A 22747-nucleotide genomic window follows, 5' to 3' on the forward strand; every position below is an offset into this window, starting at 1 on the left:
ATATATATATATATATATATAACTTTTGACTTATTAATAATTTTGTCTTAACTTTTAGTGAAAATTCTGCAGAAACATCATATTTACGTTCTTATATTTTGTTCCTGAAAATACATCATTGAAAGTGATTGTTAGTTGGGAGATAAATTAATTTAGCCCCTGAATTGAAGTCATTTGTAGTATGATGTAGATGAATATTCTTGCCCTATCAGGTTCTCATGCAAGTTGTAACACACTAACAGCTGGAGGGCAGCGCAGGTGACGGGAGAAGTGGAGCTGACACCGGCAGAAATGGAGAATTTTACTGACTGACAAGCAGGCAGGTTGGTGAGCTGCTAATCCCACACAACAATGTAACTTTATCCTCAGAAGTGATACCTTGAGCTGCGCCTTTTCGCATCATCAAAGTCGGTCTAAAAGCTTGCAGGTTATTGTCCCTCCTCCATCAAACAGTCCCAGCAGTGAAAGTCGTGCTTTCATTTCATGTGTAAAATTTCAAACGTCTGCCAATTTTAAACCTTGGTGCTTTCCATAAATTCCTTTCCAAGTCACTCAATTTATAACTTTACTAAAAAAAAAGCATTGTCAGAAAAAGAAGAAATGAAACAGAGGAAGTTCAAGAAAATGGGTTTTTATTTAACATACTCGATATGAAGCATCACTCTCAGCCACTAGTTTGTGACTACACTGCAGTAGTTGCACATTTTGGGACAGTGCATCAACAAACGCTCTTAATAACAGCACTTTTGTCAATTATTTCAAGCCGAAATCATATTAATTAACACGTGTGCTGCACTAATAGCCCCAAAGTCCCAACTTCTTGGCTTTTTAATGCACTAGTGGACCACTGGACCAAACTAAATGATAACTGGGACCCCCAAATGGCAGAATGGCTTGAGCAAACTGCAAGAACAACGTCAGAGTTACCTGAATCTACCTGCTAAAACACTGCATGAAATCCAGATGGCTTCTGGCGGCTGATAGACTGGAGCTGAGTGCTAATCAAGCTGTTTAGGTTAATAACCCCCCAGTTGTATTGTCTAAATTCAACCAGGTTAACACAAAATTGGTTTCATTATGTTGTTTTGAATTGGCCATAATAATTCTGCAAAAACAACTTTTTTTTTTCTAACTAAACCCAGACTGTTTTTTATGACATGTAGTTTTGCCTTCAGTTATTTGCTCACACTCAGCGTGCCTGCATCTTATTAAAGAGCTGTAGAAGGAACAGAACGAACCAAGAGGTCAAAAAAGGTGGGAACAAAATGCAGCCACTGTCTATTATACTTTATTTAATGCAGCAGAAAGTTGTAATTCGAAGCTCACAAGACCATGCTGCTGTATTTTAGAAATCTTTTAATATTTTTCAAGTATTGACGGATGAAACATAACAGAAATATTAATCTTGAATTAAAGCAGAACATGTTTAGTAACAACGGAAATGATCATGATTATTGTGTCCTCCAAAGAGATGTTTTAATCAGACTTACTTGAGAAATGGCATCTTTTGTTATCGTTCTATATCTGTATTTTTTAAATTGCATAAAGCCTAGTTAATGTATCTGCAATAAATCAAGCAATTAAATTTTTCATCAATAGCTTTTTGGTTCCTGATAACTGTAGTATCAAATTTTGGACACTAGAGGGCACTGTGACCTTGTAAAAGTGCATTTTGCTACTTTACATGCAAAAATGCATCCATGTAAAATAAACTGGAATCTGTCATATTGCAACACTTTTTATTCACTCGATTAGCTTTTATATTATTATACATGTACTGCTAACATTTTACATTTTGCCCTTTTCAGTCCAAATATTTTCTACTGTTAGACTTTGAGATTAATGTGTTCAGTTAAAGCACCAATCAGGAGATCATATTGGATATTTAATTGATGTAAAATCATTTTAGTTCATTTCTTTATTTGTTTCAAGTTTTTTTTTCATTTATTATCCCAAAATTAAATGTCAACAGAAAAGCTTGAATGAATGAAAAGGAATCAGCTTTTCTCTGGTGTGGTGTGAGCATAAATACAAATTGTAAAATCAAACATGACGTTCTCAGTTTTAAATATTTAGTGTTATCAGAAACTTACCTTTCCTGTTAGCAGAATTGTTATAAGTACAGTGCAGCTGGAAACACCATTAAACATTTTATTGTTCTATGTGAACTGCTGTAATTTTCTACAAATACATTTTTAGAAACCAACTTTATTCCCGATGAAAGTCCTCTCAGCTGTCAGTTACTTTCAGTCCATATGAAATCTAATGAACACCTACTAGCTTAGCTTAAAACGTACAACAGTTTTACGACCTCATCAACCTTCGTGATGCAAATGCAACAAAATTAATTTTGTGTTATCCATAGGAGTTTTATTGTTCTAGTCAGTTAAGAGAGTTTTATTAAAAGTTAAAGAAAAAACTAAATTATTTTAGCAGCTCCCTTAAACGTACAACGTATTAAAACCAAACAAAACCACTTATTGTCACACAAACACAATTTCACCAAATGTGTTTATATTGTGACATGCAAACAGTAAAACTTACTGTTTTCATGGACCCAATCTCAATCTCTAATTGAAGCTGATGTTGAGTTATAAACTTGAAATTAAAAATAATGAAGCACCTTTCCCTGATCCAGTTTCATATTGTTTAAGAAGTTTTATTTAAATACAAATATTTTATGTGTAAACCACACATGTTATATTCTACAGATTATTGATAATTACTAAAAGTGTCAGAGATGGTGGGCCTGTGATCGGAAGGTCGCCGGTTCAACTCCCAGAACTGAAAGCATCAAAAAATGTGGGTGGAAAAGGTAAAACATCCACACCTGCCTCCACCCTCATTTGCCCCACTCAGGGCCCTTGAGCAAGGCACTTAACTCCCACCATCTGCTCCCCGGGGCACAGCTGCTCCCTGCTCCACACAGAGGGCTGTGGTAGCTCGGTGGTCTGTGTTTGTGTCAGGAAGGGCGTCCCGTGTTAAAACAATTGCCAAGTCTTTGTGCATAATTCGCTGAAGAAGGGAGCAGCCGAAAGAAGAAAATAGATAAATAAAGAAATAAACATGTCTTCCATCTAAAATAGGTTGTATATTGTAATCATTTTAAAATTATATATTTCTTTATTCAATGGAATCCCCTTTTAACTTGTGCTTTTTGTTATTATCTGCTTTTTGCTGCATTAATTTGTATTTAATTTTAAAGTCAACATATTCCCTTTCAGGAGACCAGATTGCTTTTAAAAAAAACACACTTGGTGACACCCAGGCAACTGGATTCAGGTTGATTAAACGTCATTAAACATCACAGAGTAGAGTTACATACATTGATTTGCAGCGTGAACAGATGTGGGATCACATGTTGCTATTTTTAATAGCTTCATTTTTCATGAGTGACAGGAAGGAGTTTAAAGTGAAAATGAAAACAATTGTTTTAATGTTCTGCCACTAGGTGGCGCCATTGGTTGTCAGCAAAAACAAGATGGTCAACAGGAAGACCACCCTACATTAAATGATTATTTGGGGATGGTGCATGGCCAGTTCAAGAAAGGCCACAACAAGAGTTGTTCTTAATGAGCGTTACACGTTTAATTTTGATGTTTAAAGGGACAATTCAGACATTTTGAAGCAGGGTTCAATGTGAAGTGTGATGCAGCAACAGAGTTGACAGGACTGACAAGGTAGTCAGAGCACAGCCAAGGCCAAAGGACTGGTTTTAAACAACTTCTGTCTGAAACTTTTCAAAGCATGAACGATACTTTCTGCCAGTTTTACATTACATTACATATTTATGTAATGGATTATGATATTTCTGCTGAAATATCCTGTAGGTTGCACCACAAGTGTATTTGTGTTTGCACATAACCACATAATTTCATGTAACAAAAAAAAAAACCCATAATGTAACAGAATGTAAAAGTTGATAAATTAGTGTTTTCATAAGTTGAATGGTTAAAACTGAACATGTTTAAAGACGGCAGACTTTGGTTTTGGTCAAAATTATTATTATTTTTTTTTCTTCTCGAAACTGAAGCCGTTTAGAGAGCTATCTACAACAGGTAAAATACTAATTGTTTGTATCATTTCTTCATTGCAAAAGATCTGAACTATCCCTTTAAGTGCAATTTTTACACCACTGTCAGTTTTGAATTACACACAATGGTGTTTCTGAGAGTCACCTCAGGGTGCACCAGAAATGCTACAGCTAGCTGCTATTTGGTGTGGCAACCATAAAACCCAGTTCACGACTGTGGAACCGACAGTTGTGCAGCTTTTGAAAACTATATTTGCATGAAGACGAGTTGTTCTAACTTGGTCTTAGTTGCGTTCGGACTATAAGGTGAATGTTGGGAGACGAGTTAGCTACTTTAAATTGCTGGAAAATGGTTAAACAAAGTGTAAATTGTCACTTGCGGTCTCACTAAATTCTCTTTGCGACCGAGCCGTGAGGCCGTGTTTTGGTTTGTTATGAGGGGCTAGGTGTTTTTTATTTTTTTATTCACAGCCTGTTTTCATGTGCATATCTTGCAAAGCTGCGTTTTTAGCTGTTCACATTATTTTGTTGCCCCCTCCTCAGCTACACACCTCGACAACAGCTTCCCATGTTTATGATTTAATTTATCGGTGGACACTTTAAATGAAGACGCGCACATTTGGTCCAGTTTTTATTATTTATCAAAGACTTGAGTTTCAATCCTGGACGTTTGCATGGGATGAGTTCAGTCTGAGGAGCTCTCTGGACTTTGTGGCTGTTTTTGAAAGAAAATTAATCAGCAATTTTTTTTGAACACGTTCAAAACTTGTGTGCAAACACTGCAAAGCAGACTTCCTCGTGGAAGCCATTTTATCTCTGTTGAACCCTTTTCCTTCTAACTGAAGCGGTTCAAAGATCCATCTACAACAGGTAAGATATTAACTGATCAATTTTCCACAAAACCCTCTTTAAAATGTCTGAACTGTCCTTTTAACTTTAGAAATTGGAGAAGACTCCGCTCACCGAGGAAGCAAATATTTGCACAGACAATTTCTATTTTCTCTTTTATATGCAGCCTGAGAATTGCAAAACAATAAAGCTTTAAAATTAAAGTTAGAACAACTGAATATTTCTGAATATTTAAAAAAAACGAGTGTCAAATATCATGGATAATCTGTGATTTCTGAGCTGAACCCAGATCAGGCTAATAAACAGTCTGAACTTTAATTATCTTGGTGGAATATTTGCTTGTTGCAGCAAAATTAATCTGGCAGTTCTGCAGCAGGCATGACTGACCGGACATAATAGAAGCCACTTGAGCTCGAGACAAACATCCTTATCATTTGATCCCTCATGCGGGCTCGAGCCGGCTGCTGCAGCCGCGTGGGGGCGTCCCGTCCAGGTACGATCACAGACGCGTCGTCGCCTTCCGTGCAATAAAACCGGGAGATGTGCGCATGAAGGCGCCAGGTGCGCAATAAGACGGAGCCATTGAGACAGTTCGTATCAGCTTTACACCTCAGCAGCGCCAGGCTCGCTACACATTAACCAGACCATCTACAAGTGGAGATATGGAGATGATAAACTCCTGACTCCAGGTGCAATAATAAGGGAGAGTCATTTTATGTATTTATTTATTTATTTTTGCGCCACTAGTAACTCCTCTGCGGTGGACTGACTGTAGGATGTCAGCGGTGTCATGTTCATGTAAGGCTTTTTCATGTGGCTGCAAAAGTGAAACCCGTTTTTTTTTTTTTTTGGAGGGGGGGTGGTAAAGGCATATTTACTCACATTAAGTGTGTTTTTACACAATTTCTAGAAGTTGCTTCTTCTTTTTAATTAGAAAGTCATTTTTAATTTGCCTGCCATAATTTGAGTCAAATATTGACCATATTTTTAATTGACAAGCTATTATTATTTTTAAGTTGTTAATTTGCAACTATCTCAGGATATTTTCGCGACTCAAGTGGGCTTTAAAATTATTTTATGGACAAAATAAGTCGCTAGCTTTAACACCCGACTTGTGCAATCTTCATTTTACTTCCTAAATGCGTCAAATTGGACAATTTCTTTTCCGTTTTGCGCATTTTTTTTTTTTTTGGCATAAATGCATGCGCACATTGAGAAACAGCATTTCAATATTTTTTTATTGAAACTTTCAAAAACACAATGTCGATGTTGTAAACTAGACAAAACTCCAATACAACATAAAACCCACAGACAACATAAGTAACACGACCAAAAAAAAAAAAAAAAAAAGAGAGAGAAACCTTCATATCTTTCGAGTATGCGACACTTTTACGATCAAGTTCGCAATTCTAAAACAGGGGGGTAAAAATCCACTTTGTCACACTTCAACGTCACTTCTCAAAAAATAAAAATAATAATAATAATAAACTTTTTTCTGTGTGTTTTCAAGCCATGGGTGCAGTGCGTTGTCGTCTTTTTTATTGAAACAGTAGCACTTCACACAAGGTCGAATGAAAATACAATGGCACCATGAGTGTGAATAACTGCAGAATATTTGGGAATTAAGGGGAAAAAGTCCATTTTCTTAAAGGGAATATAAATGCAGATGGCCAAAAAAAAAGAATAGTCCACAAAGTATTTTACATAGATATACTGAGAATAAATTAAGAACAAATCCCTAAAAAACAAACTACTCCGTCGTATTTACACGCAATAACAATATCAAATAATTACATAAATATTTTTATATATCCCTATTTACATCAATCAATACTACCTTTCATAGTTTTTAATATTTACTTTGAATTTCTGCTTCCCTTTGCCAGTTTTGGGTTAAATCCTGCAAGATTTGCGCCTCCGACATGCAGGAGCACCAGCCATTCTTGTATTTTTGTCCTCAAACGACGAGAAAGTCTCATTTTTAAAACTGAAACCTAATTTAAAAACGTCTGATGTCTATATACTTTTTAGTTTTACATTTTAGTGTTAAAAAACATAAAAAAAACGTTGGATTTGTATTTTTTTAGAGGCCATGCAAACAGTTGAAGAATGGATGAATTCAGGGAGGGTAAATAAAATACAGCAGAGTCTGTGAAGGTCCAATTCAGATGAGTCCAATTGGATTCAGAGTGCAGGTTTTATTGGATTTTTTTTAAAAGGTTCGTTTCTCCAACAGGAGACATCAGGACACAGCAGCAACTTTTCTGTAATCTGTGGAGAAGTCACACCCATGCCAGCAGTTCAGTTTCAATACTTGTACGGTATTCAAATGACAGAGAGGAGGAAATTAAGAATGTTTGTTTAATTTAACAAAAAAAAAAATTAAAAACAATTTAAAAAAAGAGGAAAGAAAGAAAGATGTGATTTAAACAAAGTGCATTTCAGAAACTAAAAAGTTCACGTTTTAGCTTTTGTTTTCATTAAAAAAAAAAAAAAAAAAAACCTGCATGAATCTGCCCACGCGTCCTCCTCTCACCAAAGTCTTCATCACTTCCGGCTCCACATTAAGGGGAGCTGCTCCTCGGCCTGTCCTGGTTCGAGTCCAACCCACTGACCAGGCGCTGGATGCTCTGCAGCTCGTTGGTTGAGTCCTTCTCCGCGCACGCTTTGGGGGACGCGGACACGGAGCCCGAGGAGATGGTGGATGAGTGGCTGGTCACCTCCGAGGTGGAGTCCAGGGTGACGGCGGACACGGGGCTGGCCGGGACCAGGCCGTCCGCCTTCAGCTCCCCACTAGCCATGGCGGTGGTGAGCAGGGTGCTGTCCGGCACCGTCATGGGGAGGGAGTACGGGCTGTACCTGAGTCGGGGGCGCACTGCGTTCAGGAAGGGGTGCCTGTGCACGGAGGAGGAGGCGGCGGAGGAGGCGGCTGCAGCTGCTGCCATGTACGTGTAAGGATAAGGGAACAAACTGCCAAACGGAGACATGGCGATGCCCTGCGGAGGAACACAGAAACCGAGTCAAACCGTGCGCTAAGACGCACCAACACTGGAACAAGCGCACCAGTTGCGATTAAAGCGCAAGCAATATAAAGCTCAATGTGTACGTTTCTGAGTGTTTTGTTTTCACAAATCATGGTCCAAGCAAAGAATCCCCCTGCAGCAAACCATTTGCCACCTAGAGCAGGTAAACAAACAACTCTTGCTGCGTGCTCAAGAATTTGAAATGCAAATAGTGATCCCGCGCCCCATCAGAGGAGAGAAGCTGCAGCCAGAACACTTGTTCCGACAAGAGTTGGGGGGATATAAGACATTTATTGCCCTTTAAAACAAACTTTTAGCCTCTTCTCTAAGCCAGAGGAGCGTTTTAACACAGCGAGCTCTAAAACACGAGCTTAATGAGCACACTGCACTTAAAGCTGTTCCGGTTCTCCAAGTTAGACGTTTTTAAAACAATTAATGGAACATATAAGAAAAAAGCCAGACGCTCAAGCAAAGCGCGCGCGCACTTTTAACTTGCCAGCTTTGATAGATGCATACATGCAGTGCGTGCTTAGAGCTCCAAGCAGCCTCTCCAAAACAAAACAGGTTTTACCTGCGATGCCAAGACATGTTGCTGCAGATGGAAGGGCAGGCCCGGCGCCCCCGTCAGGCTCTGCGGAGGGGATGCCATGCTGCTCGTGTCCATGCTGCTCACCCCTCCCGAGGACACCGCTGCCAGCAGGGGTCCCATGCCTGCCGCCATGTTGGTGAAAGCGCCCCCTATGTTGAACTGACCCGGGTGCAACAGAAACGGGTGCGCGCTCCCGAGGTGATTGAAAAACTGCTGTCCCGTTAGGCCCGGCGGAAACCCAAAGTTGTGCATGTGGTTGTGACCCATGTGCACGCTGTCAGTCTGAACTGTCAAGGGCAGGAAGCTGTCCTTGCTTATTGACCTGCTACATTCGTCCGACTTGGACTGGTCCAGGTTCGGGCTCTTCACGTCATCTCCGGAGCGCGTGGTGCTGGAGATGACGGTGATGGGACTCTGCCGCGAGTCCGCCTGGCTTTTCTCAGTCCTTGGGGCGCCGTCGCGCATCCTCCCGGAAGAGTCATTGGTGCCAAAGGGGTGGCCCTTAACTGGGCTCGCCTCGTGGTTCTTCCCGTCCCCTGTGGTGGTGGAGATCTTACTGGAGTCCGGACCGTCCTTGTTGTGTCCATCTTTGCTCTCGTCGTCGCTGTCCTCGTCGCTGTCACAGAAATCTAGGAGGAGGAGGAGGAACAGGATCAGTTCTGCTGACTCTCAGAGGGGGTGGGGGGATCAAAAATAAATGCGCACTACGAACGCACACTGCGTAAAATGGAGTTAAACATTGAAAAACCTTTTTATTGTATTTCCTCAAACTGCTCTAAAGCACGCTGGTGTCTAAAATGATTAGTGTCATCAATTACTGAGAATATATATATTTATTGCTCATTTTAATTAGAAAGGCGCTGAAAAACCAACCCCCCCCCCACGCCCCCACCTCGATTTTCCATGGCATGAAAGGGACAAAAATCCACGAAGTTTTCTGCTTTGTAAACACTACATAACGTCCCATTATGTTAATTTTATGACTTGTGATGAAAGCTGTGGGGTCTGTCGGGCTCTTTCTCTCTACCTTTCAGGTGTGGGGGGCCCACTGTGGACACCGCGGGGGAGGAGGCCTGCCCGAAGCACTTAAAGGAGGCCTGCTCGCCGGAGGAGTCGTCCGAAGCGCCGTTTTCCTTCTTCTGCTGCTCCTCGTAGGAGCGCATGGATTGCAGAGCCAGCTGTTTCCTGCGGCACACATGTGTCCAAGTTATTATAGGTGGCAGACACAGAGCTCAGGCCAGAAACAACGTCAGCAGCACGACAAATGACACAGACGCTTAAGTTAGGCGGTATTTGTATGAATTAGTGTGTTTAAATCGAAAGTGGGACAAGACAGACTCCCTGGGGGGTTAATGTGGAAGCTTAGAATCAGCTTTAATCCAGCATGATCACCCTTAGTCTCTATGTAAAAGATCCTAAATTCCGCCCCTTTCTAACCAAAACATATTTCCTTTATGGCTTACCTCTTTTCCCGTCTCCCATTTCCGGTGTCACGGAATCCTTTGGCAAAGGGGTTATGGTCAATTTTCAACTGGGTTATCTGAAATAAAATACGGAAGAATTTGACGTAATTTTTTAAATACTTCAGCGATTATTTAATTAAATTTGTATTAATTCAGAGACTAAAGTTAATATAGGGGATATTGATGAGGGTGAACAAAACGATAATGCGCAAAAATGCGTCAAACCACTCCAACCAGCAGCGCTCTCGCATTCATTCCCACTATAAACACGTGACCTGTTAAATATGTTGCCAAAATGTGACAAGGTCCAACAATGTGCTTACTCTGAATAACTATTTTATTTATTTTTTTTATTTTTTGGAGAAACAATTTTTGGTGTTATTTCTTTTTTAATGCTCTCTTTTTCTCTATTTCTCTCTTTAAATACACATGCACGCACACACGCGCACAGAATTGAGAATAAATCTGAGCTTGTGCCAAATCCTTTCCACGTGATTAAACAAATGAAAGATAACCTGTGCAACATTCCTCAGAATATTTTTTTTCCTACCACAACCATTTGCAATATCAACCCCTCCCCCAACACACACACTCTCTCTCTTTCACACACACACCTCATCTCTCTCTCTCTCTAAAAAAAAGCGGCGTCTTTCATATTTTATGACAACAAAATGTTGCATATACACAGAAAGCGCGTTTGACAGGAGAAAGGGACACACACACACACACAAACACAGGCGCGCGCGCACACGTGGGCCATATTTCCAGGAAACAAAAACAAACACAGACTGAGCTCACCTTGTCGTTTTGATAGGCGGTCACTGCGATGAAGTCCGTTTCAGGGAAAACATAGGTCCGGAAGGTGCTGTACGGCAACTTGAGGATGTCGTTCGCCCTCACGATGTGAAACCGAGGCTGATACTTGTGCATCGAGTTCAGAATGGTCTACACACACACACACACACACAAGCGCGCGCACACACACAGATCCGCAATAAAATACTAAATTAGAAGAGAAATTAATCAAACACAAATGAAAATTACAATTCATGCTGTCAAAATGTAAATAATTAATCTCCTAATTAAAAAAAAAGCAACAATAGGATTACCATATTTATGACATTAAATTTAAAAAAATGACTATTAAAAGACAATGCGCTGAGATTAAAATAGTAATTTGATAAATAGGAAAATGGACATACATTAGTTGAACTTACAAATCCATGCTTGTCGGAGATGTTGTTGGTCAGCTTGAGTTTGTGGAAATTGACCACCTTGGACATCCACTGCTCTCCAGTGGCAGGACTGTCCGGGTGAATGTACATCCTCTTTGGCATTTCGGGGTCAGCTTTCCCCGCCACCATCCAGCGCGAGTTGTGAAACTTGTACCTGCAGTCGTCTGCTGCAACTATATCCATGAGGAGAATGTACTTGGCCTTTTTGTCCAGACCCGTGCACCTCACTTTGAACGGAGGGAACATCCGCCTGTAGATTCAATAAAAATAATAATAATAAAAATTAAGGGTTTTAGAAAGCTTCATTTGAGCAAAATATTTTATTAGATAAAAAAAAAAGGTAAAATGTCCAAATAATCCAATTATTTTCAAGCCACCTCAAACAGTACTGGAATGCTGTTTTGATTTTTATTACCTTTGAAGCCCCACACACACACATACACACACACACACTTTCACATTCTGTCACAGCAGGTTGACGCACACAATGTTCACTTTTAATATATTAAGTTTGGATCAGACGTGCAACATTAGCTCTATTATCCCTGTTAAATTGTTGAAATCGAAGGTTATCGGTGCAGAAAGTTGAATTTTTTTTCCTGCCAAAGTTTGAGGTGTTTGTACTGAACACAACACAATCTCACTCTTCACGCATTAATTCAGACATTATTTCCTGTTGATCAGCACAAAATATTTATTTAAGTGTCCTGATGGCTTGGGCTGGGTTTTAATTATTAGAATGCATGAAGAACATATTTGCATACAATTTGAGGTACTATTATGTGACTTAAATTCTTATAGGAAGCTTAAAGAGCGGTGCGTAAAATGTAAAAAATGATTTTAAAAAGCTGCACTATAAAACTGACTTTCATTATGGATTTAAAAAAATATATACCTTCCGGATTTTGTAATAACCATCTCCGTGCCCTTCTTGTGGAAGAGCTCCCAAAGCTCCTTGGCTTCCAGGTGAACTTTGGGGTCGTCCTCCACCTCCTCCTCGGGCTCCAGAGCCTTCAGGGGCCTGAGGTGGGCGGCCGCAGCCTGGTGGCCCAGGGAGGAGAAGTGCAGGCCGGTGTCGGCTCCCATCAGCTGGTCCATAATCGGCTTCCCCAGGGCTCCCGGGAGAGACAGGGAGCCGCTGGGGGGGAGAGCCAGGGCCGGGAAGAAAGGAGGCTGGTGACCCAGCATTGCACTCATGGCAAATTCCGGACCCCGGTGAGGTATAAACGGATGATATGCCATACTTGATCCCTGTATGACTGGATCTCTCATCAGGAAGTTCATCCAAGTGCAGGCAGCAAATACAGACGACTGGTTGGATTCGAATCAAAGTAAAAACAAAAGCAGAATAAAAACAGCACGGCTGGACTCTGTGCAGGAGCAGTCAATCACAAGAGAAAGGAAGAAGCAAACTCGTCCTCTAGCTCGGCACCAGACATCCAGCACTTTTCGCGACTTGTGGGCAGATCTCTGCAGTCCTGTGAGGAGTTCCCATCAAAGGTCTGAGGAGGAGAAGGCAATAATGACCTCCGCTGATCTTCAGGAGCGCTGCGACCGCCGTGCCGGAGGTTTGACGCGCCTCGGACACCCTGGCTGTTCCGCCGCGGCGCGCTCGGACATGTGGAGTTAAACGGACACGGCTGAGTGAGCTAATTGTCGGCGGCGGCGCATTGTTTCTCCTCTGCTGCTGTTTACAAGGCTCCTGTTAAAACGGGTTCCTTCTTATTGGCTTCAGTCCTGCGCGGCGAAGGGCGACGTGTTGAAATATTTCGATAGCGCCGAATAATCCCCCCCACCCCACCTCTCTCTCTCTCTCTGCCTTTGCTTGCTCGGGACATGCAGAACCGCTCTCGTTCTCTCACACACGCGCACGCACACTTTATTCCTCCTCCTCCTCCTCCTTCTTCTCTCCCTGTCGGACGCGCACACACATTTCAGAGAAGCGCAGAGCAAAGGGAGTCCGCTGCCGGCCAGGGCGCAGGGAGGGAGAAAGAGAAAGAGAGAGAGAGGAGGTAAGGTCCCAGCTCCGTGATTTTCCTAGCGCCTCTGTGGCCCACGGGGCTTCACGCAGTGTGGATGTGTTGCGCGTCGCGAGCTGCAGCGCCGCGTTTGATTGGCTCTTTGACGCGTTCGGACCAATTGGGTGGCGGCGTGGGCGTGGCTCGGGCTGTCAGGCGGAGGGGGGACAGACTTCAGACTTATAAAAAGGTGTTTGGGGGGGGTTGGGGGGTGTGGAACGCAAAAGAGCTTTTTGCCGTGAAACACCGCCGCCCATCGCCTCGGTCGGCGCGTTGTGTGCGCGCGCGTGTGTGTGTGAATATGTCAACATCGTTCCAGAAAGTTGCGCTATCGGTCGGTGTGTGACTGAGGAGCAGCCGAGGCAGCGGTGGTGTGGGTGGTGGTGGTGGGGGGGTGGTGGATCTGCTGCGCTGCTGTTCACTCCCTTCTCTGTCCCCCCCCCCCCCCCCCCCCCACACTCCTATCCATTCCCATCCAGCCTCGTGCCGATTAATCCAAACAACTGAGCTCTTTTGTTTTCATATTTTCTGATACAAACGTTGTTTTTCCAAATCCGTTTAAGGAGCGCAGAAAACTTCTTATTTATTTATTTATTTTATTTTATTTTTTCACATTTCCTCCCCGATGTCAGAGCTGAGGAGCAAAGATGAGCACGGGCTTTGTGATGAGTTCACAAAATGTTTCAAAGAACACTCGAGACTTCCAGAAATGTGTTGATGAAATGTCGTTTGGATCCATTTGTTAAAAACCCACGACGCGCGTTCAACGTCCCTAGTGTTAAAAGTTTTTACTTTTCAAAAGAATAAAAATGAAATTTGTCATGACAGACCTGAAGGAATATGTTAGAATATTTTTAATTTTATTTTATATTGATCTTAATAAAACAAATGCTATACAAGCTGCAATTCTTCAATTTCGACTTGAAATTGGGTTCAAGTTGCCCCAACGCGCGCACCTGGTATTTAATAAAATTAATTTTAAATCAGTACATTTGTTAAATACAACTCGTTTTCCTGGCACAACAGTCTCTGTGAAGAAATATGTTTTTGTTCATGTCCAAACGCAAAGTTTTTGTTTTTTCATCTCTTTTTTTTTTGGACCTGTGTGCTGGACTTCAGCTGTTTTTCCAACCTGGGCAAACAGTAAGTCTCTATTTATTTTATTTTATTATTATTGCCATGAACATGACAAAACGGTTCACAGAACGTGGCTCATTTTTTTCAATTGCAAAGCGTTTAGACAAAAGTTTTCCTCTGAAACTAGATTTTACCCCAAATTCATGCAGTAAACTGGAGCAGTTTCCAGTCAGCCAGCTCTCCAGGATCATGGACCTCAGAGTCCTCAGAGGGGGTGGGAGTTCTTATTAAGGGGCTGCAGGATATGGAGTCATAATGCTCCTTGTTGTATTTTTGCCTCCATCTCTCCAACCTGCATTCTTTTCATGTTTGCACTGTTTAATCATGTGATAAACTTGTTCCCCATGAAACATTATGGAAAAGTATATATGTGCTGTGGAGTTCAGGGCATGAACATGTCAGTTGAAGCCTCAGGGCTCACGGGCTGCGATGGAAACACAACTTGTGCTGATGTCAGGACTGTTCATATACGAGGAAGAGTTCACGCCGGTTCTGTCCATTAAAGCTCAGCTATTTGGAGTCAGATGCCTCTTTCAGCTGAGGCTAGTATAGAGGAAAAACAACTCTTCTTGCACGTGTATTTATGTGTAAGACAGAATCCTGTGTGCACACACTGTTATTGATCTGATGCAGAATACAGATGCAACGCTGCTGAGAAGCTGCATGCAGCACCAAACCGAATGAAAAAATCCTCCCGAGCTGTGAGTGGGGTCACGTCAGTGTCAAATACTTGTGTTTCTTCTTCTTTAAACACTCAGCCCCATTAGAAGCACATTTCAATTTAGTGGAAAGTGTCATCAAATAGGAAGCGGTGTTGACACTATGGCAGCCTCTCAGGCTCTTGTGGGAAAAGCTGGCTTCATTAGCTAAGCAAGTAGAAGATGGTCAATACACTATATAAACTTTTACAGGGTTAGGGCTCCCAGGGACTTGGAGAGGCTATAAAAAGGTCTGAGCTGACGCTGCTGATTGATGAAGCCAACTTTGTCAGCGCTTCTCTTTTGCACATCTCATGCAGACCAAAACCAGAAGGGCTATAGGCAACCTCTGGAAAGAACAGAAAAATGGCTTTGGTTTTAAATAAATGTTTAAGATTCATGAAAAAAACTTGCAGGAATTATCTTCTGATGCTTGCTTTAAACCTGCCTTCTCACTCCTGTTCACCCTTTTTTTTTTGGCTGACCTAATCTGCATAAAAGTCTTTGGTTGTGTGACTTTCATGCCCTGACTGCACACAACAGACACACTGTGTAGGTTCATTAAGCAACGCTTCAAAGACATTCCTGGAATTGATCATGGAGCTGCAAGTGATGTAATGTATGCTGTCCTGTTTATTTGCAGATTGTTAATGATAAGCAAGGACAGACTTGGTGGCACCACTTCTGAATGGTGGAGATTGTCTGGTGAGACTCATCAGCTCTAACGCGACTTGATAGGGAAAGGAAACATCACCAGATTAGTATATTCATTGAATGTAATGAGTCCAAACTTCATTATGTTCAACCCAACATGAAGCGCATGGGTTGGAGGAGGGCGGGTGATGTTCAATTGACAACATAATGACTTTCTAAATGCAAACCATTTTACCTTAAAGATGAAGGTGGAGCTATGGGATCGACCTGCTGAGGTAATATTACTCCGAAGGGGTGCAAACTGTAAACTGCACTTCGCAGAATCGCACGTTTTAGTCAATTGCCTCGAGGAGTGATTAACTCTTTACCTGAGGTCAGTTCAGTTCTAGCTCCCATCAATTCCTGAACTGGCCAGTTATAGCTATTGATGAAATACTATTTTAGTTAATTAGGGGATGCGCTTATTGATGGCAGCGGATTGACTGGAGATTGACAAGAAAATGGTGGTGTGTTCGGGAGACACTTGCTCCACTGGTTTCAGTCGTTCAAACAGAAGGCAGGCCCTTGTTTTGAACTTATTACCATGTAAAAGAGGAATGAAGTAAAAATAAAGCTGGCTTTTTTTTTTAGGTTTCAAGGCAGGAAGATTCATGCAGACTCAAAAGTGTCAGTGTTCTATTTACAGAATCATATTCAGTTAGTAATGGGTGTTTCTGTTTGCTCAGATATATGTTTGCATTGCATTGTTTGACTACTAAAAGCTTTCTAATATTTGTTCCTGCAGAATAACGCCCTGATAGCCGCACTTTGACAACACACCATGCACAGAACTTTCAGCCAGTTCAGCAGGCATGCATCACTTGTGGAGCATAATGCGAGGGATTTGACTGCTCAACCCAATTAACAGCCATCGGGTCTTTTTCTGCAGCTACAATGTGATCGAGATCCTCATGGCGAAAGATGCAGATCGTGTCTCGGAGGCCTTCGTTTGCCTTTACGTGCCACCACTTGCCAACATGGCAGATAAGCATCTTTCCCCCTTGTACTTTCAGAACTGGGAAGTGGACTGGAACTAGTTTTGCATGCTAAAAAGCAAACAATAGCAAATGGGAACCAGAAGAATCCTCAGGTTATTTGTCATCAAGTTAGCACAGTATAAATACATCCCTGCTATGCTCATGAGAGGCATCTGTTTGGGGGGGACTCTTCAAGGTTTTGAATCAAAAAGTGTTTTGGTTAGCGGAGCAGTGAGCAGAGAGGTGCCCTGATGTGGGTTTCTGCTGTCCACCGCTATTGGCATCAACTCTGCGGCTTTGGCTTCACAACCACACAAACTTAGAAGCTTCTGCCACCGAGTCCGACCTCAAGATGCAGAGCTTTTAAAAGCAGGGCGGCAGAAAGCAGCGCATTCCTTCAACAAGGGGAATCTTGGTCTGAGGGGGTTAGGGTGGCTTCTCTCTGGAGGTTAAGTGGGATAAGTGTGTGGCTCATGTCAACCCCACTACCCCCCGATAGTTTCTGGAAAATTTGCAGCGGGGTCAGATTGGATTACTGTGTTTTGGTATTTACATGGAGACACAGGGCTTTGAAATGGAAAACCATAGGCGGAAAAGCAAGTGCCACGCAGTCTGGAGAGTTTGGTTAAAAGAAATCAGCACTCATTTCCACTGACGGGACTGTCCAACATGTGCCTTTTATGTGTTTCTGTTCCACAATCAGACGTTCTGCGACAGAGAATGATGATTGAGGTAAATAGATCAGCCCTTAAATTAAATCCATGGTAAGAACTGTAACAGACGTTTAACAGGGAAGAAGGAGTTTTCAGGCAGTATGGATCGACCACATCATAGCTGTGACTTTAGCTTCAATGGACCTCCTTAAGTAATTCTGCAGCGTGGTTATACTACATAAACTGCTATACCTCATCCCTAAATGACCTTGTAAAAACTAACTAAGGTGTCAGTTTCCTTTTAGGTAAGCCAGGTCTTCCTGAGTTTGGGCCTCAGGTGGTCTGCCTTTCTTCTCTCTCTCTGTTTAACCTCATGGTGGACCTGCTAGAAGTTTTCAGGGGTTATTTTGGGGAAGATTCTCCAACCACTCCCTGCAGGTGCTGCGTGCAGGCCTGATCCCATAATCCACCTTTTGAGTTTGGCTTTTACTTCACCTCAGAGCTGAAGATTTTCTTTTGTTTTGTGTCGTTTTTGTTTTTGCTTTGCACTTAAGCTGCAAAGATTTTTTTCTTCTTCTCCCCACTAGTTTTCCATGAATTACTTGCAGACCATGTTTTAAAAGGTGCAAGGAGCAAAGTGTTTATTATTATAAATGTTAAATAGAGAAGATCATGTCTGGAAATAATAGGGATGTGAACTTTATGAGCTAAATGTTTGTTGTTGTTTTTTTCACGCCCACAAGCATTTCGGAAAATAAAAGCAACACGTGGCAACATTTTATGGCGTTTCTTTAAAGCTTAAGAAAAGCTGAAGAAGTGCAGCGTGTTCCTGTTGGTTGTCAGTCCGGACCACTTCTTCTTTTTTCCTCTTTTGCTGAAACTTGACCTCCTGTTTCTGGGTGAATTAGCGCTTTTGTCAGGAGCGAGAACAACAATTTATGAAGAGTTCTGCTACGAGCCAAGTCGACCACAGAGAGAGGGGGGGGGGGGGGGCAGGATGAAAGCCCGATTCAGACACTTTCGAGGTGACATTAAATAATTTGCACATAAAAAAAGAGGGTGGGAAAAACACGATAGGGAGTTTAATTTATTCGATTGATTTCAATTTATTTTGCGAAAAATTACAAATTAACCAAATTTTTTTTAATTGCACAACTGCACTCATGAAAATTAGAAAAATAAATCAATTTTGCAATAGTCAAGTGCACAATCCCTACTATTTCTGCTAAAAGTGCTTAAAGGTACATTAAGACCATTGCGTTTTTTTTTTTTTAGCGCCACTGGTGATGTTGCGCATCAACAGGTTTGCCTGGCTGCTCCCAGTTGGAATATCTTCATCACTCAGACCAGTTATTCCAAGTCTCTAATATAAAACTCCATGAGCCAAAATCCGTCGACAACGACTGAAAGAAACTCCTTTTTTCCCGGAGTTTTGCGCGTTCATGGCCACTTTTCTCCCCGTTTTTTCTTTTCTTCTCTTCTTCTTTCTTTCAAACTAGCTGTTTGCATTTCCTTGCTTTTTCATCTTCAAATCGGGAAAACTTGTGACATGTGAAATCTGAGTCGTGGCCGTATTTAGAGTTAAACAATACACCAAAGCCACATGAAAATCAGAACGAGAGGATGCGGTTTTTGGAGCCGCCGCTTTCATTTATTGAAGTCCCTGCAGATGTTTTGCATAAAAACGTTTTTTTTTGGGGGGGTAATGAGGGAGGGAGGGAGAGAGTGGGGGGTAATTGAACGTAAGCTGAACCTGGTTAACTTAACTTATAGAGAAACCTTTGAGGAGGAGACTGAATTTGCGCAACAGTTGCAAAAAAAAGCGAAAACTTAGTTAAAGGGGAAAAGTCTTTATTTTCCGTCTAAAATGTAAATAAAGTGTTTACTTTGATGAGGTTAAGGTCATTCAACCACAACTGTTACCCAAATTATGTTTGAATTCTAACATTTTACCAACACATAAAGATGCACTCGTTTAATTGCTCTGTGACAGCCTGTGTCTTTAAGATTTACACAGCCCGAGTGGAACCCAAACGCAACATTCCTCCTCTTCGCGCACCAGCAGGGACAGCAGCCAACCACCCAATTAAAATCCGATTAGGAAACATCTTAGTTTTCCAACGGAGGGCAGTGAAAAAGCCTGTAACCTTTCCTGCCTCAGGTCATTCACCTAATAGGATCCATTGCCCACAGAGAAGCCGCAGACCTTCACAAATGCTCCTGGCGACCGAGCGTGGCCCCGGAGACCCCTGGCGCACACTGCGCTTTAATTGGTCACTGTATTTAGAAGCAAGGTGGGATCCCAGTTAATTAGTGGCCAAGTGAACACGACTTGATGTTATATGATTTGCTGCACCCCCCACATCCCCGGTTTGTTAGCGCGGATTTGGGGTGGATCAGCTTTTGTGTTCGGCAAATGAGAAGTGAGTAGCGTGGTGCCGACGCACAGTGTCGTTTTTGTGGACTGGCGACAGTCTCTGTTCATGGGAAAACCTTAAAGGAGACCCGCGTTATCACAGGACCTCATTATCTCATGTCTGCAGCCATCGTTCGAGCGCAGGCTCTAATCAACACTGGCACAGACCTACTTTGCACAACTTTGGGATTTAATACCCCCACACACACTTTCCACACACCTACACACACTTTGCGTGACGTGGGGTGCAAGACAATGTGGCAACGTGACCCTGACATTCAGAGATCACCTCTGGGTATCGGTCCATGCAGAATAATGAGCACATTTTAAGTAAATGAAGCAAACATTGAATTGATTTATTCCAGCTCTTATCATCACCCTGTGTGCTCTGTCTGCTTTGTTAGCAAAATATTGCATGAAGCAGGGAGCTGATTTAAATGAAACTCTCAAAAAGTGATTATTTGAGCCACATGAATACATTATTACATTTTGGAGTCCATCTTGTTATACATTAAAAACATGACTCGGTCATCTTTATAGATGTTTAGCTCAGATTTGCTGGCTTCGCCACAAAACAAACTTTAAGTGATAACTGAATGAAAAATGTTTATTTTTTTTTAAACATTGACTTTAATTGTTGGAGCCAACTGTTTGCAAAATACCTCAAGAACCAATGACCCTTATTGAAACTTCCAGGAAGCAATCTTTTGATTTATTAAATAATTCAATTTTAGAGTCCTCCCAATTGAAGATGGCCGCCACAGCTATTCAACATTAGCAAACACAAACAGCCAGACTTTGTAGATGACCTGCCTCCACAACATATGACCTCAGTCAGAAACGCTGAGAAGAAAGGCGGCGGGCGACATGCACACCTTCAAAGGATGCAGCGTCTTTAATATTTAACTTCACAGGAAGCAGGTGGACATTAATAAATTGCGAATAAATGACTAATCTTCCCATTGAAGGCATGGCGGACGAACAGCTTATAATTATTCATAAGCTTCACAAGAACCATGTGTGTTTTCTTTTCGTGCACCTCAGCGCACGACGATGATGACATCCACCTCCCCGGGGGCTGTTCCCCACCCCCCACCCCCCCACACACACACTCCCTCTATTTGCACAAGCTCGCGGAACGAGTGAGGAGGTGGTTCATTTGCTTGGCCATAAAGCATTTATTTACCTCCAGGTGAGTGTGGCGCAGAGTGCAGAGCAAAGATCGCAGGAGAGATTTACACCTGTCTCTGCGCGCAAACACACAAGCCCATAGCCTAGAGATGGACGCTGGAGCCAGCTTGTCTGGGGCTCTAGACAGCCGCCCCCCCCCCCTCTGCTACACCACCACCACACAACCTGTTTTTGTTTCTCCCCTCCACTGTGGATTAAACAACACCATAAAGAAATGACCATCAGCTCGCACGAACTGCAAACAGATTATTCTCCCCGGCGCCTTTTTACGCACACACACGCACACACTCACACACACTTTCTCCCCCGCCCCACCTCATCGTTTCCCCGCATGCACTTCTCTGCACCGGTTCCGGTCATTGTAAATACTGACAGGCGGGTGATGTCGCGGCAGCGCGTTGGAGAGACTCCTGGGAGGCTGGTGATGGACGTGCGTAACCAGATAAGGAGCCGAGGAGGGAGCATTTGGAATAATGTAGATATTTACTCCACACAAGCACATGGTTACAACAAAAAAAAAAGAAGTATTATCTGTAAAATCTGGCATTCTGACCCTTGTTTTACCTGTTGCTGCGTTCCTCTTCTTAACTGATGAGGGATGTGACCCTGTAGGCACTTAAAGAAAAGGCAATCACACCCTATGACTTAGGTTAAAACATCACACTGTAAAATGTTACAAGTGAAAGTCCAACATTAAAGGTGGATAAGTTGAAGCAAAACCAGTGCTGTTGATTGAATTGTTCTGATTGATTTGAATGAATTGGGCTTTAAACTCATTTGAACTTCATTTATTTACAAGACTCCCTTCTGGTCACTTCATTTTTTTTGGTAAAGAAACCCATGAAGTTAAAGAGAGTGAAATAAGAATCAAGTCAAATATTTAGTTTTCTCTCATTTTGTGCGTTTGCTCGTAACCTTTTCAACTTGTTGAAATGCATCCGTCTTGTTGGAGCGGCCCGTGTGTCATCGTGAGTGTCATTAGTTGCACTTTAATCAGGCGGTGGAGATCTTTGAGTCTTGCCCTCAAACATTTAGCACACTGCTTTCAGCCACCTCATGAAGCTGCTTTGACATCATTATTGTATCACGTGTCAACAGTGTGAAAAACAAAGAGATGCCAGATCAAAAGTGTAAATTGTTCAGTATAAGGCAAAAACACATAAATCTAACACAAAACTTTTGACATACACAAATCATTATTACTTTTTTCTTTCTCTGATGCACAATTTGCAAGCACATGCTTAAACATTGTATTACTTCAGTGGTCACTTGTCCTGTGAAATAGGCAGGATGTTGGTTCGGTCCTGCCAGTGAATTTCATGCCCTGTGAGAATAATGTCGTTCAGTGTGAGGCAGGCTCAGTGGAGGTTCTCTGAATGCTGCAAATTAAAAGCCTCACCATACAGGTCACTTTAAAACAGCTCAAAAATTATTTTGGATTGTGTATTTTGTGTAATTTGTTCAAAGTACAAATGCTGATTCTTTTCTTTTCAGTCTTTCATTTTCTCTCCCCCCCACCCCTCCATCTCATTTAAATGGGACAATAATTATGGTTTCTCTCTCGGTGGCCTCTGTGTGTGAAAATGTGAGACTGTTTAGATGAGTCACTTTATTCGAGTTACTTAAAGTTCACCAAATCCAAAATGTTAACTGAAATTACATCTTACAGAACGCTGACTTCAAATGACGGTCATTTGAGCACCACATGATAAAATCTTATGATGCCCTCAACGTTTGGTTGTTATTTTTTCGTGAATTTGAGAAAAGTTTGA

The 22747-nt window shown here is 42.0% G+C and overlaps 1 protein-coding gene across 2 annotated transcripts; it reads right to left on the reverse strand.

The window, feature by feature from the left end:
- Window positions 1–7393: 7393 nt before the first annotated feature.
- Window positions 7394–12650, reverse strand: tbx3a (T-box transcription factor 3a). Of its 2 annotated transcripts, none has more exons than XM_037692473.1 (7): window positions 12088–12650; window positions 11175–11442; window positions 10756–10902; window positions 9958–10034; window positions 9522–9679; window positions 8477–9123; window positions 7394–7878 (listed from the first exon to the last, which is right to left on the reverse strand). In XM_037692473.1, the coding sequence occupies exons 1-7, from the start codon at window positions 12474–12476 to the stop codon at window positions 7447–7449; spliced, it is 2118 nt and encodes a 705-aa protein (XP_037548401.1). In that variant the 5' UTR covers window positions 12477–12650; the 3' UTR covers window positions 7394–7446. The 2 variants fall into 2 exon arrangements, with proteins under 2 accessions (XP_037548401.1, XP_037548400.1); XM_037692472.1 differs by having other exon boundaries at window positions 11160–11442.
- Between the last annotated feature and the right edge of the window lie 10097 nt (window positions 12651–22747).

This window comes from Nematolebias whitei, chromosome 18 (assembly GCF_014905685.2).
Source record: "Nematolebias whitei isolate Nwh7 chromosome 18, NemWhi1, whole genome shotgun sequence".
NCBI lineage: Eukaryota > Metazoa > Chordata > Actinopteri > Cyprinodontiformes > Rivulidae > Nematolebias > Nematolebias whitei.

What these genes read in the sequence shown, in the direction of transcription:
- tbx3a (XM_037692472.1), bottom strand. Translation starts at nt 12,476, where the DNA reads ATGAACTTCCTGATGAGAGATCCAGTCATACAGGGATCAAGTATGGCA. An exon ending in GTTATTACAAAATCCGGAAG is followed by an intron (nt 11,443 to 12,087) that starts GTATATATTTTT and finishes TTGAATCTACAG; the next exon opens with GCGGATGTTCCCTCCGTTCA. An exon ending in AATGGGAGACGGGAAAAGAG is followed by an intron (nt 9,680 to 9,957) that starts GTAAGCCATAAA and finishes TGTGTGCCGCAG; the next exon opens with GAAACAGCTGGCTCTGCAAT.